The sequence below is a fragment of the Xenopus laevis genome, chromosome 7S, assembly GCF_017654675.1.
Source record: "Xenopus laevis strain J_2021 chromosome 7S, Xenopus_laevis_v10.1, whole genome shotgun sequence".
NCBI lineage: Eukaryota > Metazoa > Chordata > Amphibia > Anura > Pipidae > Xenopus > Xenopus laevis.
This window is the reverse complement of record NC_054384.1, coordinates 25,226,629-25,244,737: the sequence shown is the minus strand read 5'-3', so window position 1 is coordinate 25,244,737 and position 18,109 is coordinate 25,226,629. Positions and strand designations below refer to the sequence as shown.

At 40.5% G+C, this 18,109-nt stretch overlaps 1 protein-coding gene across 4 annotated transcripts in view; it reads left to right on the top strand.

Moving 5' to 3' along the window:
- The first annotated feature begins 1,572 nt into the window (after positions 1–1,572).
- The window catches only part of kif20b.S (kinesin family member 20B S homeolog), a 68,713-nt gene continuing 52,176 nt past the window's right edge, over positions 1,573–18,109 (top strand). For 2 of the 4 annotated variants that reach the window (XM_018226900.2, XM_018226898.2), the window contains exons 1-10: positions 1,708–1,908; positions 5,964–6,130; positions 6,713–6,802; positions 6,887–7,006; positions 8,387–8,525; positions 13,074–13,258; positions 13,598–13,667; positions 16,137–16,367; positions 16,615–16,726; positions 17,133–17,204. In XM_018226900.2, coding sequence (XP_018082389.1) covers positions 5,969–6,130; positions 6,713–6,802; positions 6,887–7,006; positions 8,387–8,525; positions 13,074–13,258; positions 13,598–13,667; positions 16,137–16,367; positions 16,615–16,726; positions 17,133–17,204 — 1,181 coding nt within the window. In that variant the 5' untranslated portion in view covers positions 1,708–1,908; positions 5,964–5,968. 4 annotated transcript variants of the gene reach the window in all.

The following is an 18,109-nucleotide window of genomic DNA, read 5'->3' as shown; positions in this document are numbered from 1 at the left end:
CCTATCAGGGGAGCGGGTTGGCGCGGGTCTATAAAAGCAACCCGGAAGTCAGATGTGTTGGCGGGAGTGGGCTAAGGTAGTGCGGGTTAGCAGGTCCGGACTGAGAATTGTAATAGGCCCCGGCATTTCAGGTACACAGAGGCCCATACAGCCCACTAAATACTGACTTTCGATGGCACCTTATAACAGCCCCTCTGGCATTTACCAGAACCCACAGATTGCCAGTCCGGGTCTGCGGGTTAGGGTCGGGGAAATCACGAACATCACTAACCCCCCCACCAGCAAGGGGCGCAATGTATCCCCACTAAGTGGTACAGTGGATCCCCATCCTGCCAGCAGCATCCAGTTGCAGTCAATCCTCCCACCAGCACCGAGTGCATCAGTATACCCCCAAGTGGCACAGTACATCCCCTCCCCCACCCATCATAATACTACAGTGACTCTCCCACCCCGCCAGCAACATACATCCAATGGCACAGCGTTAATCCCTGAGTGTATACTCCTACCCCAACAACATGAATTGGCACAATGTATCCCCCAAATTGCAACTGCCCCCCCCAAAAAAAGCGGCACAGCAAATCCCCCCACGCCATTAGCACAGTATGACCCTCCCAACCCCACCAGCCCCTAGTGCCACTGTGAATCAGGATTTCCAGGTCTGATTTTCAAAACCAGCCAAAGTCGACTACAAAACCAGCCCAAAACTATCCAAGGGGCACTTCAAAAGTAGCCCAAAAATAGCTCAATATGTGCAGTGAAAAAAAGTCTTAAATAATAAATGAATATATGTGAAAATACGCCTTTTTCAAATTGCACATATTTTTCCGTGACGCATAATAGGACAGATTTGTCCGTCACCAGGTACAGCCTAGGAGGTATAGGGCAAGAAAGCTTAAAGCTGCCCATAGACGCACAGATCCTATCGTACGAATCGAGGATTCGTATGATTTTCGGATCATGTGTGGAGAGTGCCGACGTCTTTCGTCCGGTGGAGATCGTCGTTTGGTCAGGTTTGATTCTGACCCGACCGATCCCGCCGGAGCCCATTGCGCATCGTAATCTGATCGATCGGCCATACGTTCAGATTACCCCCGATATAGCCATGCTCGTTAATGGCATATCGGGGAAAGATCCGCTCGTTTGGTGGTGGCCATATTAAGAGTGATGGGAGATCTGGTAAGTTCTACACAAGTCAGTCCCATTGCATGCTGGGTATTGTAGTCTTACTTTAAACTTGGCAGTCGGCAAATCGTTAACAAAAACTACGTTACCCAACATGAATTGAATTTGAAAGACACTGGTTTGGCACATAATTGCCAGAAAAAAAACTGTGGCTGGTTTCCAAACTAGAAACCAGCCAAAGGCCAATAAGTAGCCCAAATCTGTACCTTGGTTAGTTTGTACTTTCAAAACCTGCCTGGCCTTAAAATTAGTAGCTCAATTTGGCAGGAAAACAGCCAACCTGCCAACCCTGCTGTGAATCCCGCCACCGGCAGAAAAGAGCAGAAGCTGCACAGTGTATGACCACCTACAATAGAAGCAAGCGCAACAATGACAATGTTTGCTTTTAGCGTCACAACAGCGTAAACGCCCTCGTTTCTGTGTTACTGTCTCTGTGAAAGGAACCGAGTGATACAGCCCCGCCTACCGCCGGCACCGCCTCTTCCCATCGCCCTCGTTTCTGTGTTACTGTCTCTGTGAAAGGAACCGAGTGATACAGCCCCGCCTACCGCCGGCACCGCCTCTTCCCATCATGCCCAGCGCTATTGACAGCGGATTGGTCAAATTTGAATAGCGACGGCGGTAGGAACGGAGGGAGCGTTAGTGTCGCTGTGCCTGCTGCTCGGTGTGTCCTGGCATGGTCACGGTGTGAAAAAAAAATCTGACGTTAGGGCCGGTGATTGTGAGGTAAGGTGCGCGCTTTGTATCACAGCTCGGGCTGTCGCCCCGCACAGACTTATGGTCCGCTCTGTCTGTAGAATGCTGAGGCGCGCCCTTGCCTTTTATACATGTCTTCTCCATGTGTGTGTGTGTGATATTGATATTAGTCACTCACTCTAATGAGACACTTTGTTTCCCTGGGGACCCGCTGCCATGTCCTTTGTCCGCTCATCTTGTGTACTGGGCACTAGACTACAGGCAATTGTACTGCCCCAACCAATGGCAAGGGCTCTCTAGTCTAGTCCTACTGCAGCTGGATGAGCCTGTGTATAACCCGACTACCAGCGAGTTTACAAGGAACATAATGATGTTGGCAGGTGCCCCTCTGCCCTACAGCTTTTACACAGGCTAAAGCTGCCAGATCTGAGGTTTTGTGTGATATTCTGTTTGTGTATAATGAACAGGAGACCTGTATATTGTGCCTGGATGGCATCCCATTTCCCTTAAAGGAGAACTAAACCCTAAAAATGAATATAGCTAAAAATGCCATATTTTATATACTGAACTTTTGCACCAGCCTAAAGTTTCAGCTTGTCAATAGCAGCAATGATCCAGGAAACTTGTCACAGGGGGTCACCATCTTGGAAAGTGTCTGCGACGCTCACATGCTCAGTGGGCTTTGAGCAGCTGTTGAGAAGCTAAGCTTAGGGGTTGTCACTAATTATAAAGCAGAAAATTTGAGTGCCCTGTAATATAAGCTGATGCTACAAAGACTGTTTATTAAAGGAGAAGGAAACCCTTTCGGCGCAAAACCCCTCCCACCATAGGCCCCCCCACCCCTGGCAAATGCCCCATAGTTGCTACTTACCCCTCGGCGCAGGTCCTCTCCCGTGGAGTTCGCCGGCACCATCTTCTCCCGTGCGGTCTTCTTCCTGGATTCCCCGGCGTTTGGTGGCGCATGCGCAGTAGGAGCATTTGCCGGATGGAATCTACTGCGCATGTGCCGAAAATCATGAAGTTGGCGAAAAAAGAAATTGGAAAACTTTGTGACTTTCGGTGCATGTGCAGTAGAGCTGAACCGACAAATGCTCCTACTGCACATGCGCCGCCAAACGCCGGGGAATCCAGGAAGAAGACCGCACGGGAGAAGATGGTGCCTGCGAACTCCACGGGAGAAGACCTGCGCCGAGGGGTAAGTAACAAATTAGGGGCATTTGAGCCGAAAGGGTTTCCTTCTGCTTTAAATTCTCATGCTGATTGCACTGGTTAATGAGCTGCCATGTAATAATTATCTGCATTAAGTACTAATCGCTTTATTTTGTGACATTTATATTCCTAGTATTTATGCTCAGTAAGTGACAGCAGCACAGAGCATGTGCAGTGAATCAGCAGAAAAGAAGATGGGGAGCTACTGGGGCATCTTTGGAGACACAGATCTTCCCTGCTAAAGAGCTGCGGTTGCCTAGGGCTGGTACAGAAGCCCAAAACATAATGTACAACATTTCTAGCTACTTCTTTAGTTAAGCTTTAGTTCTCCTTTAAGGTGTCCATACACACACACACACACATCTGACTGGAGACGAGGCAACAGAGTCTCGTTAATTGGGCAAGACAGAAGATTTTGATCGGGCACCTCAATCGTTTACAGCTCAATCGTGAGAGGTAGAATTATTTTGTTTCTTCCTGTATAGTTGACGAATCAGCGCTAAACGTTTCTAATGAAATGGTCGTGGAAAAGCTTGTCATTGTTACGTGTGTGTCCACCTCTAGTGAGACAATATTAGTACAGAATGTTACGATACTGATCACAGGAGCTTTACAGATACATAAAAATCTGACGCATTTATGGCCTGTGTGACCGCTGTTTTCTCCATGTTGGTGATTGATTTATGGCGGTTGTTTACCTTTCAGTTAACTTTCATTATGATGTAGTGAGTGATATTCTGAGACAATTGCAGTTGGTTTTGTTTTTGTATCATTTGTGAGTTATTTAGCTTTTTATTCATCAGCTCTCCAGTTTGCAACTGGCAATTCTATACCATATTAAAAAAAGGTGAACCACCCAAAACCTGTTTTTTTTTTTTTTGCACAATGAAAGAAAATATTCTAAGCATCTTTTCTGAGTGGTTTAAAGTTATTTGTAAATAGAGTTGCAGTTGAAAGCAGTGTTTGTTTATCCCTTTTTATTGTCTGGTTCCAGCTCTTTAAACAGCACAACAGAAGTCTCTACTCCTCCAGATCTCGCTTCTGCTACATTGTTTCAGTAGTCAGAGCTCAGAATGAAGAGAATATGAAAGAGAATGGGCAGATTCTGCTTTTAATGGCATTTATATTTACAAATAACGTTAAAATAATTGGTCAGTGTACCCAGAGCATCATTTCAAGCACCGAAATCTGCTGTGTGCGCGCTGACAGACTGATCCCATGCCTGTGCACTTACATGCATTCAGAAGGCAGCAGATAGGAGCAGTCTTTGTGCATAGTGTAAACTTGCCACCTTGGCATTTCTTTGTTGGCTGCTGGAGGTATAAGTGCACAGGTCTCAAGTAAATGTCTACAGCCCTCCGATTCTTGATAATGGGTCCCGTACTGACTTGCCGGTGTGACTGCTGTTGCTTTGTGTGACTTTTCTCTGTATAACTTAAAGGAGAATTCAACTTGTTCGAGTAACCCATGAACAGTGTAGCCAGATGGACATTTAAACGGTAGGGCAGGGGTGTCCAACCTGTTGCCCGAGGGCCGCACGCAACCCAGGATGGATATGAATGCGGCCCAGCTTGAAGGAGAGAGAAAAGGGAAAAATAAGAAATAAATGTATGGAAATACAGAGAAAACGAGAGTGAAATAACACTTTGTCCAGACACATTAACCACCTCAGTCTGTCGTCTTGTTAGGAACAGTCTTACTATGCCAGGTTGTAACAATGTGGTGACCTATGGAGTAGGGAGGATGGCGGACTCTGCCCATTGCCCAGTTAGTAATAATATAGTGAATAAAGTACCCCCTCTTGTAAAATATAAGGATATTATAAGGTAACTTCTAATATCCTCATATTTTGCAACTGGGGGTACTTTATTTTAATACACAAGTTTCAGTGAGTCATGTGACAGAAATGACATCAGAACTCACCGTTTATAACTGATGACATCAGAACTCACCGTTTATAAGGATATAATTTACAGGATATTCATGGCTCATGTGTATTATATAGTGAATAAAGTACCCCCTCTTGTAAAATATAAGGATATTAGAAGTTACTGAAGAGTTTCATGACCATATAAAAACACGAGGCCTAAGGTCGAGTGTTTTTATACAGGTCATGGAACTCCGAGGTAACTTCTAATATCCTGGTACTTTATTTATTATAATACACAAATTTCAGTGAGTCATGTGACAGAAATGACATCAGAACTCACCGTTTATAACTGATGACATCAGAACTCACCGTTTATAAGGATATAATTTACAAGATATTCATGGCTTTTGTGTATTATAATATAATAAATCTGTTTAATATCCAGGTGTCCCTTATTCCAATGTATAGCTCCATCTGGTTATCCAACTGGTATTGTAGTTCTTTTCTGTGTATTTTCCTTAATTTTACAAATCAAAAGTGTTTGTGTATTTCATTTGTGGCCCCAGACAATTTTTCTTTTTCCTATGTGGCCCAGAGAAGCCAAAAGGTTGGACGCCTCTGTGGTAGGGTTTTACTGTATTGGTACATAACCCAAAATGCATTGCACTGTGATATTTTGTTCCTTATTGAAATCACATGTGTGGGAAATTGTGGGGTTTGGAGGATATATGCCAAGGACAGATGGCTGTTGATACAAAGTAACAGTAGTCAGACAGCTCCATAAAGTAGTCCGACAGATCAGCAGCAGAGCAGGGGGCTAGGCTTAGGGAACTGTTCCAAACCATTAAAAATCATGAAAAGTCTGCATATTTTTTAATTGATGTATATTGTAAAGTTTCTTGATATTATGTTTACTTTTCAAAATTGTTTGTGTGTAGTTTCCCTTTAATATCCCTTGCATGTACTTTACTTGTCTGTCTTGTTACAAATGGTTTTCATGTTTTAGGAGCCATGAAGCCTGCTGAAGTGAAGTATCCGCCTCCTAGGCCCTCTTATCTTGGTGTAGCAATAACTTATCCAGAAAGGGATGAACCACAGCCCATCGATGATCTCAGGACTAATTTGGCTGACAAATTTTTATCACTTGGACGCTCAGAATCCGAATCCACTCAGGTACTTCCATATATGCTGTAGTTTGGGTAGATCACATTTTACTGTATGAACTGATACCACATGGAACTTTAAAGGGGCAGTATTACCCCATATGCTGGGCTAACTTTTTGCCAATTGTTTTAATTAATATCTATGAATATTTTTTTCTTTCCTAAACATCCTTTTTTTTTTTTTTAGTGATAAGAAGTAGCTCATACAAAGGACTGCTTAGTGGACTTATTTGTTTTAGCCAGCTTTTACGAACCAGGAAGTTGGATTGGGACATGCTTCAAATTCCATTTTTTCCCTGTTTAGTTTAGAAAGAAATTACAGAAATCATAGATATCACTTTTTAATTAAGAAATATGTTCTGCACAAAACAAGGATTCACAAAAGTCTACCTGAGTGTTACACCTCCCCCCCCAATTTTTATTTGTCTAATCGAAACATGGATACATTATTTTTCCTTTCTCCCAGTTTCTATGAAGCCACCTTGCACCTGCATCAACAGCTTCCAAAGTAGGCTGAGCCCCTGTGGAGAGAATTTGTGTAATTATGATAAGTTGTATTAATGTATTTATTTAAACTTCATTTTTATTCTAGAAAGATTCTTTGGGGTCCCAGGATCATATGCAAGTTTACCTTCGTGTTCGCCCTTTTACTGCTGGGGAAACTGAACAAAAAGAAGCCCAGGTGAGTGGCGGTGCCATGTGTATGATTCTAGCTATCTAGTGTTGGATAAAACATCAAATAACCATTCTCTCCCTTTTTCGTCAGGACTGCATCAGCATTCCTGATTCCTCCAGTGTCTTGGTAAAGCCCCCACACAATTCACAGGCTTGTCGACTGAGCGAAAAAGCCAATGGATCTGTGGCTCAGAAATTCACCTTTACTCATGTAAGAAAATTGAACTGCACCTATTATAATAAAACGTGGACCTGTTTACTTCTAGTGTATAAATGCAATTGTCAAAGTACTTCCCCAAGTATAGTTGTGTTTGCATCAGTGATGTGCGACTTATTGCACCTCATGGGTCTGTTATTTGACAAATTTGTGGGACACTTTCGATGACTGGGTGCCATAATTGTCTAGTAAAGGGCCACATGTAGTCTGTGTGCCTCCAGGTGGGCAGCCATAGTTTACTGTGTTGTTTACATTTTGTGCACAAACTGTGTATTGAGAACACTTTCAGCTAACATTGGCCTTAAAGGAGAACTAAAGCCTAACTAAAGAAGTAGGCTAGAAATGTTGTACATTATGTTTTGGGTTTCTCTACCAGCCCAAGGCAACCACGGCCTTTTCGCAGGGAAGATCTGTGCCCCCAAAGATTCTCCAGTAGCTCCCCATCTTCTTTTTCTGCTGATTCACTGCACATGCTCTGTGCTGCTGTCACTTAGGGACCGACTCACAATATACAGTACACATTGAATATAAATGTTGCAATATAAGGCTGATTAGTAATTAATACAGATAATTACTACATGGCAGCACAGAAATCAGTGCAACTAGCATCAGAATTTAATAATCTGCTCTGTAGAATCCGCTTATATTACAGACCAACCTCATTTTCTGATGGATAATTCTGCTTCAGTGCCACATATTCCTGCCTGTGACAGAGCTTGCCTTGTCTCTTAAAGGACAAGGAAAGCTTAACTAAAGAAGTAGCTAGAAATTTTGTACATTGTTTTGTGCTTCTGTACCAGCCCAAGGCAACCACAACCCTTTAGCAGTAAATATGTGTCTCCAAAGATGCCCCAGTAGCTCCCCATCTTCTTTTACTGCTGATACACTCCACATGCTCTGTGCTGCTGTCACTTACTGAGCTTAGGGACCAACACACAATATACAGTACAGATATAATATAAATGTCACAATATAAGGCTGATTAGTAATTACTATAGATATTTACTACATGGCAGCACAGAAACCAGTGCAATTAGCATCATAATTTAATAATCAGCCCTGTAGCATCGGCTTATATTACAGACCAACCTCATTTTCTGCTGGATAATTAGCGACAACCCCTAAGCTTAGCTTCTCAACAGCTGCCCAGAGCATTTGAGTGTCACAGACACTTTCCAAGATGGTGACCCCCTGTGACAAGTTTGAAGTCCTGAATCATTGCTGCTATTGACAAGCTGAAACTTTAGGCTGGTGCAATAAGTTCAGTATATAAAATATGGCATTTTTAGCCCTATTAATTTTTAGGGTTTAGTTTTCCTTTAATATTGATTTCCCCCCCCCCCATCTTTTATATCTGATTTTCCTTTTGTGTAGGTCTTTGGTCCAGATACAACACAAGCACAGTTTTTTGATGGCACAATAAAACAACATGTGATTGATTTTATAAAGGGTCAAAACCGTCTGATATTTACATATGGTGTGACTAATGCAGGCAAGACTTTCACCTTCCAAGGTAATTATGGCTTTTACTTTTTTTTTTTCCCTGTGTTGTTTGGGCTTCTTACATCAGCTTCTTCTTACATTACAAATATGATCAGCTTATAAAGAAAATTCCAGTTGCATCCTCAAGATGTCAGTCTTTCCACAGAAATTTGAGCTGCTACTGTGAATAATGTTAGTCCATCAAATATTTCCTCATGTTTACCTTTTTTTAGTTCCCCCCAAATACACCGATCCCAAAGCGCAGCTGCTTCTCTTGATGTAGGTGTGTTGATAAATCAGTCATGTAAAATATTTAAGCAATGTTCTAGCTTGCTAGTTACAAGCTCATTATTGTATATGCATGTTTAAATATTTATGATTTATTTAGTACCAAAGAGTGATGTCTTAGTTGGTGGTTGCTCTGAACACATAGGCAGGAGATTGTGTAACCAGTAAATATCTGAATTGGGGGAATTGAATGTACAATACAGGTATAGGATCCATTATCCAGAAAGATCCAAACAACAGAAAGGTGGTCTCCCCTTAGACTCCATTATGTTCAAATAATTAAAAATTTTAAAAATAATTTTCCTTTTTCTTTGTTGGAAGTTCCTTATACCCAACTAAGACATACTGGGGGTCATTTATAATGTTTGCGCAGCGCATATTTTTTCGCAAACGGTTGTATTGCCCATGTTTTTTCCTGAACGCCAATATGTTGCACAGCTCGGCCAGCCTTTCCAGTTTTTGCGAATTCACATTCTGAATAAATCGCAAATGGTGCGCAAATGAGACGGGAGTTTGCGCGAGCGCACCCAAACGTGCGAGGCTCTTGTGCATGAAAATAACGTTGACAGTAACTTTATTTTGCGCTTTGCAAAACTGTTTTGCGAATATTTTCTCCGCCACCAAAGTTGTGGCGTAATTCAGTCGCAAAGTGTGTGCATAAATATTCACAATTTGCGATTTTTTAAATATTTAAAAGCTCTTATAGACATTCACATTGTGAAAAAAATATTTGCAATTCTGTTTGCACCACACTTATTCAGCTTTATAAATATAACCATGCGCAGGGCAAATGTATTCATTTTACGAACCAATCTGCCTTGCGTGAAGTTTATAAATGACCCCCACTGTAGTTAATCCTTATAGGATGCAAAGCAATGCCATTGGGTTTAATTAATGTTTAAATGATTATTTAGTAGACTTAAGGTAGATCCAAATTACGGAACAATACCTTATCCGGAAAGCCCCAGGTCCCAAGCATTCTGAATAATAGATCCCATACCTGTACTGGGTTACATTGTTCATTCTTTTACTAAAAGACATAGGTGCTGGCAGCACAACATGCAATGAATTAATTGTTACCATATTATAATAAACTGTAATATATTGTAAACTGCATGACATATCCATTTATGTAATTTTATCATACTTAACATGCTCTGTTGAAATGTAAATCTTTTATACTTTGGAAAATCCAATTAAACAAAAAAAAAAAAACCTTCAGTTTTGGAACCACTGAGCTATAATTTTCTTTTCCCTGTACTATACTGCCATCTAGAGGTCATATTCATAAGCTACTATGTAAACATTAAAGGGGTGACGTCATTTCGGAACTTCGCTGATTTACTAACGGGCGCAGACGAAAATTCGCTAGCAAAAGAGACATGCACTAACGCTCATTCGCACTTTATCGCCAGGCGAATTTTCCCTCTGGCGAATGGACATAAGTCCGCTAATTCATTAAGATGTGCATTTTACTGAACGTTACCTCGTGCGCCAGACTTGCCTTCGCCACCTCAGACCAGGTGAAGTGCAATGGAATGTATAGGACTTCCTGCAAGAGTCCGTAAAATGTTTGTTGGGTACCCAGCTTCCCCCCTACATTTCCTAACATATGGCACATAAACTATACACTGGGCTCATGTGTAGGGCAATATAACAACTCTATTTTATTTTATTAATGTTCCCTGGACTTGTGTAATGTATTTGCTGCAACATATGCTATGTACTTTCACTTCCCGCCGTATGCAAATTACCCAATGCTAGCGCAACTTCTCTTTGCTTGCCGAAGTAACGCTAGCCAAAATTCGCCAGCGTTCGGCGCCCTTGACGCAACTTTGCATTTTTGTAAATTTGCGTTGTCCTACCGAATTTACGCCTGGCGAAGTGTTGCAATGGCTTGCAAAGCCGTCGCTGGCGAATTTTCACCGCTTAGTAAATTTGCGCCTATAAGTTAATTTTTAAGGTGAACAACCCCTTTAAAGATTGAGTGATTAACAGCTCTAAAGCAGATCTGATCAACCAAAGGCCGATTGCCATAATAAAAATGTTGGGGTGACCAAGACTGTATCTTTGCATCTATGGCCATCTTTACACTGGCCAAAAGAGGTAGCAGGCCTGATTCTATTAAGAAGTTTGCTGGCAAGAAGGAGGTGCTCAAAAGGTATTGGGAGTCACAGGCACTCCTTTCTTTATTATTTCTATATAAAGTAAAATAATCCTATATTTTTGTCATAATACAGTTGCTAACCTAACCTAAGACACCCGTTTTCATTGTTGTCTTCTGTAGCCCATCTCTACTGGCCAGGTCAGCTTTCATAAGCAAACATTAAAGAGGTTGTTAAATTTTAGTATGATGTACAGAGTGATATTCTGAGACTATGGTTTTTATTATTTAAGGTTATTTAGCTTTCATTCAGCAGCTCTTTAATTTGCATTAAAAAACTGGTAGCTAGGGACCAAATGACCCTAGCAACCATGCATTGATTTGAATAAGAGACTGGAATATGAATAGAAGGACTTTATTAGAAAGGATGAGTAATAAAAAGTGGCAATAACAATACATGTGTAGTCTTACAGAGCATTTGTTTTTTAGAAGTTGCACTGCGGAAAACCAATTGCCGCGTGTGCTTTAGGGCAGGCGAATTTTCCTTTTCAATAGGTTCCGAGCATTCTGAATAATAGATGGCATATAATATCTTGTATTTTATATGGAAAAGGTTTTCCATTCTATAATTCTGTAGAGAAACATGAATGGCATTTGACCCCTGTTTCTCTCTAGTTAAGTACTGAAACCATTGTATTTACTGAGCTTATCTGTTATTTGCTAACTAAACACATGCAACATTGCCTTATTTCTGCTTGAATAGCTGCCTACATATCCACTTTAGAAACTGTATTCAAGCTTCAGAAGCAAACACACATTTTGTACCAGTGATGTGTAACTGTACATTATATTTGCAAGCTCCTCGCTTAAATGTGCAGTCATTCCTCAAAATACTGTCGCTCTTCATGAGTGTGAAATGGAGCCTGTGATTAGCATGGGGCTACACCTGTAAGCATTCAATGAGAGAAGCCTGTGGACCTTCAGGTATTAATAACCCAGTATCCCCGATACTTACTTGCTGACTAAAGCTGGCCATAGATGTTGAGATTTTTAAAAGATCAGATCCTCATCGTGAGACTACGATATTCTCGAATTGACCATCAACTAAAAAGACCAATTTGCCAGGAAAACAAAGGGGAGCTGCCTGCTTGGCCCTGCAAACATAGAGAGATTGCACTGGGACCGACAAAGATTTTTTGACCTGGCCGATCAATTTCCTGACAGATGTTGGGCGAAAAATCGTAAGATGTACGAACGTTCGAATCCCACTAACCGCACGATAATTTAGAAGGATTGGTCGGACTTCCCTAAAATCAGTCGTTCTGCAAGAAGAATCGTTGCGTCTATGGGGAGCTTAAGCTTGATTTCAATCCCAAATGGCCTGTAAAGCTGTGTATACATGTCAGCTAATACGAATGACAAGTTTATTTGTTTCCGAACCCACCATTGCAGCTTTAGTAAAATTACTGTTCAGGTTTGGTTTGGTATAATCTCCTATAGACTGTGCTTAGGCGTGTGTACCAGGTCTCACAAGATTTAGATGTGATTTAGATGTGGTTATTCTGCACAATCATATTTTTGAGCATATAACATTTGACACATGTTTACTGAACAAATGATGGTGAAGCCAAAATGTAAGCCATTGCCACTATCATTTTCACAGGTTTACTTTTTCAATAGAAGGTAGCCCAAGCACTTGCCTTTCATGCAGTGATCAAAGTAGGAATTTTTGATTGGCTTTACCAACCAGTAACCTTTAATCAAAGCATCTCTCATGGGCAGTAATATCACATGGGCTGATCTAAAACTGACTGGGTAGGTTTGGGCTGAAAAATTCCTCCTCCAGCGAGCCTAAACCTTCCCCTGGTACAACCTCGTCTGGTGATTATCAGAAGTTCTTCTTGATTTCTAAATCATGCCAGCATACTTGGAGCTGGTCGGGTCTGGGGTGGGAGAGCAGGTTATGCTTGGGTCACAAACTTGTTGACTGTGCATTGCTAATAGGCATAGTTTTCATTTGCAGAAAAAAAAAAAACGCTAAACATTAGTTGGTTAAATTGTGCAGTATGTTCCCCTAAATCCAGTCGAAGTGATCAGATGATTTTTTTATGTACATGTATGCAGTAGCGAAGATAAGATGGCTCATGTTAATCTTGCGTTTCTTTTTCCCTTTGTTCTTTGTTGTAGGTACAAAAGACAATGAGGGTATTTTGCCTCGGTCAATGGATATGCTTTTTAATTCCATTCAAGGAAGAGTGTATAATAAAATGGATGTGAAGCCGCACAGATGTAAAGATTACGTACGACTGACCAAAGAGCAGGTTAAAGCGGAAGTTGCTCTTAAGAATTCTGTACTTCGTCAAATTAAAGAGGCGAGTCTCTTTTAGCAGTCTTGTGAAAAAATGAAAAATTGCTAAACTGTAGTGTGCCAGAAGAAAGTTAGTAAACTTGGAGAGAGTAACCCAGTTGCTTTATTCAGAATAATAGGTAGTTTTGAGATAGTTCAAGAAGAAACAATCAATGATTTTTCAAAAACTTTTTTGGGGAGTGACCGCTGTACTTTTTTGCGTAAGGTTCTTTTAATTATTTAGAAATTAAAGTTTGCATACAATAGCTAGGGTTTTGCTAAATCAAGAAGTTTTATTTGGCCTCTGTTTTGTATGTGTGGTTTCAGAAATATATTTATATCATTTATTTATTTTTTTCTAAAGGTGGATTGCAGTATACGAAGTAACAATAGCAGGAACTGTCAAGATACCACAGACTTCATTAATGATGAAGGTATTGTATGAGAACTGAGCTTGGAAACTCTATAGTTTGCAGATGGGATTCCGTGGAAAAATAAGCCTAATGTATTAAAACATATTAAACACTCTCTGATTAGAGGAATATCATAGGGTCGTTACTTAAATCTGCTAAAAAATAATTTAAAATCCAAAAAATTTTCTACTCAACTGCTGCAGTCTATACAGGCCTGTCAAAAAAGGGCCAAGGTGCTGGAATATAGCCCCCAACTCCAAAGGGCACTCAGATCAAAAAGTTCAATTGATGCTCCGCCTAGGCGGAGCATCAATTGGTCTGTATGCCTACTTTTTAATATTTATGATAAAGAGTAATATTTTTGAACTTTTTGTAAAAATAATTTAAACCTTAAATTAAGCCGATAGGATTGCTTTGCCACCAATATGAATTCATGCAGCTTAGTTAACAAGTTACTGTCTTATTACAGAGAAAAATCATTTTTGATAATTAGAATTATTTACTTAAAGGAAAACTATACCCCCGAAATAATACTTGGGCAACTGTTTATATCAAATTAAGTGGCATATTAAAGAATTGTATATTTAAGTAAATATTGCCCTTTTACATCTCTTGCCTTGAATTTTGTGATGGTCTCTGTGCTGCCTCAGAGATCACCTTACCAGAAATACTGCAGCTTTAAATGTAACAGAAGGAAGTGTGGAAGCAAAAGACAGAACTCTGTCTGTTAATTGGCTCATGTGACCTAACATATTTGGTTTGTTTGTGTGCACGATGAATCAGACGATCCCAAGGGGAGGTCCTTATTTTTTTAAAATGGCAATTTTCTATTTATGATTACCCAATGGCACATACTACTAAACAAGTATATTATAATGAAAATGGTTTATTTACACAAAGTAGGGTTTTACATATTAGCTGTTTTATGCAGTATATTTGTTAGAAACCTACATGGTCCGGGGGTGTAGTTTTACTTTAAAATGGGCTCTGGTGATGCCCTTCCTGATATTCCTGCAAAAATGGGTTTATTGCGCTGACCTGACAGTGGAGTTGTGGGCCAGTTGATTATTGCTTCAAAATTACCTAAGGTTAATGGCACATATTACATTTTCTCTGCAGAAAATTAAGATTTGGCCCCCTTTCCGCCTGATACTTGTGTACATTCGCAGGAGGGGAATCTTGCGCTGACTGGATTTCAGCACTTTCTTTCAGAAATCTGCCCTTTGTACACTGTAATGCAGGGATCCCCAACCTTTTGAACCCGTGAGCAACATTCAGAAGTAAAAGGAGTTGGGGAGCAACACTAGCATGAAAAATGTTCTTGGGGTGCCAAATAAGTGGTGTGATTGGCCATTTAGTAGCCCCTATGTGGATTGTCACCCTACATTGAGGTTCTGTTTGGCAGTACATCTGGTTTTTATACAACCAAAACTTGCCTCCAAGCTAGGAACTCAAAAATTAGTACCTGCTTTGAGGCCACTGGGAGCAACATCCAAGGGGCTGGAGAGCAACATGTTGCTCACGAGCTACTGGTTGGGGACCACTGCTGTAATGGGTGCAAAAAATATGCCTTAGGCATGTAACACACATGCCATTTAAACCGCCTGTGTAAACAGAATAGAAGCTTTTACTGCACTAACCCATCATGTGTGTGAAGTGACAGGATTAAAGGAGAAATCAACCTGTGGGGAAAAAACCCTGTATGCCTCATACTCCATACTTACCCCTCTGCGCAGATTCTTCCAGCGAAGTTCCACGCGTCCATCTTCTGGCAATTTCAGTGTAATTCTGTGCATGCGCAGTTGTCGCAAGCTGCGCATGCGCAGAAATACCGATTTCTCAGTCGGCTTACAGAGGAGCCAGAAGATGGACACGTGGAAGTATGGGGCATCTCCCCGGGGGGGTAGTTGGCCTGCGGGGAGGAGGGAGGGAGGGCTGCCTGTGGTGGGGGGGGTACGGGGTTTTTTTCCCCACAGGTTGATTTTTCCTTTAAATGTAATCCACTAGGCCAGAAAGTGCAAACACAAATGGTTTCTAGCTGAAATCTGCACCATGTGCACAGTGACACGTGCATCCAATGAATTCCTGTCACTACACACAGGGGACTAACATTTGGCACCTCCCAGGGATTATCCCTTCCTTGTCCTTTAACTATAATTTATTTACATAGCACCAGGAAGTTCCGCCACACTATACATTAGAACATTTAGAACAAACAAGGTTCTTACAAGAATGTATAACTTGTTTGTTACAGAGTAAAAAAAAAAAAATTAGGCCTTTCCACAAGACTAAAAGATTGTGATAATACAGAGAGGATTTTGCTTACTTTTATCTCTCTATTAATGATCGTATTTGAAATTTGCAATTTTTATGTAACCTTTGGCGACATCTGTGCTGGTGGGGTTTAGGTAAAAGCAGTATCAATGGAATCAAGGTTTATTTTGTATTTGTGTGCTTAGCAAGGCCAGGTTTGATTTTCTTCTCTTGTAGGTTTGACAAACTCCTCAAGTATTTTATCTGATATGGACGATCATTTAAGGCATTCAGAAGAGTCCAAATTGGCTTTGGACGGTTCAGCAAAATTCTCCGTCTGGGTGTCTTTTTGTGAAATCTACAATGAATGTATTTATGATCTCCTAGACCCAATATCGGGTGATAAGTTCTATAAAAGAAAAACACTGCGACTTGCTCTGGATCTTAAAGGATATTCTTTTGTTAAAGGTATGTGTGTGAATTTCTTCTATCAAATAATAACAAAATCCATAAAGTACTAAATTCCTAAAAAGTTAAATTTTTAGGATCCACTACATGAACCAAGAGCAATTTCCGTAGAAAAGGGACAGAACATTTTCAGCTGTATTCGACACAGTCACATGTTTATCTGTAGGATCATATGTCTTTTAGAAATTACATTTTTGACTGTTCCTCTCTAAAGCTAAATAAAGTCTTTTCATTTTTATCTTTTTAGATCTTCAGTGGATAGAAGTGTCTGATTCAACAGAGGCATGCAAAATCCTAGCTTTAGGGAAAAAATTCCAAAGTATTGCATATACAAAACTGAACAGTTCATCTAGCAGGAGGTGAGTTCTGATCTGATGAATCCTAACAACCTCTGCCTATTAGCTTAATCAGAAGAAGTGAGATTTTTACCTTTAAGACATACAATTAAGCCTAAAGGCAATTATCACTCAGAAAAGTCAGCATTTGAATCTGCTATGCCCGGGCCAAAGAGAAAACTGAAGATGCGGAAGAAGATAGTAATGTGCTCCAGTGCAACACTAATCACATTTTCTGTAATCAATTACTTTGGCTTGCTGCCATCTGATTTTTAAGAAACAAGTGCATTTTTCTTTCCAGGGAGCGAGTCTTGGGAAAAATCTAAAACATAATTTCCCCCCCCCCAAATATGCAGTTGGCTATCAATTGTTGCCTGTTGTGCATACAAGATCATTTCTATATTAATGAGAATTTTCTGCACTATTTTAGTCACAGCATCTTTACGGTTCGACTATTGAAAATTGAAGATTCTGATATACCCCGAGTGTTAAAAGTCAGCGAGTAAGTGAATTATTTGCTTTATATTACATTTGTGTGTGTGTGTGTGTATATATATATATATATATATATATATATATATATATATATATATATATATATATATATATATATATATATATATATATATATATATATATATATTCATTCCTATTTAGAGATCCTGTATGTTAAATAATAATACAGCCTGTACTATTAATGCATGCAGCAAAGGAGACGGGTACACTGACCAGGTCAGTAATAGAAGCCGGTGCTTGTTTCCTCAGTGATGATCAAACACTGACTGCAGCATTATCCATCAAGTGTCTCCATTATCTCTCTCTCATCTGGCTGTGGTAACCTGTGGGAAATTTACTAGCCTAAAGGTGGCCATACACGGGCAGATAAAGCTGCCGATATCGGTCGTTTGGACCGATTTGACAGCTTATCTGCCTGTGTATGGGGGCTTCCGACGGGTCTTCCCGATCGATATCTGGCCACGATATTGATCGGGAAGGTTGGATTTTTAACCGACCGACCTGTCGGAGCCCCTTGGCGCATCGTAATTCGATCATTCGGCCATACGGCCGAACGTTCGAATTACCCCCGATATAGCCATGCTGTTTAGTGGCATATCGGGGAAAGATCCGCTCGTTTGGCGATGTCGCCAAACGAGCGGATCTTTGAGTCTATGGCCACCTTAAGAGTTACTGGAGGGTGTTAGAAGGAAAAGACAAACACAAATCTGTAAGGACCTGGTAAAATCTAGTCAGACTTGTTGCCTTTTATTAAGGGGACGTTGACCTTTACATTAAATTCCATATTCTTAGACCGTTAAATTCACAGTCTAGAACCAAGGGATATTTATTGTATGGATTCAAAATATTGCTCTTTTATACAGTATGTCATAGCTGCAGGGTGATTTTTAC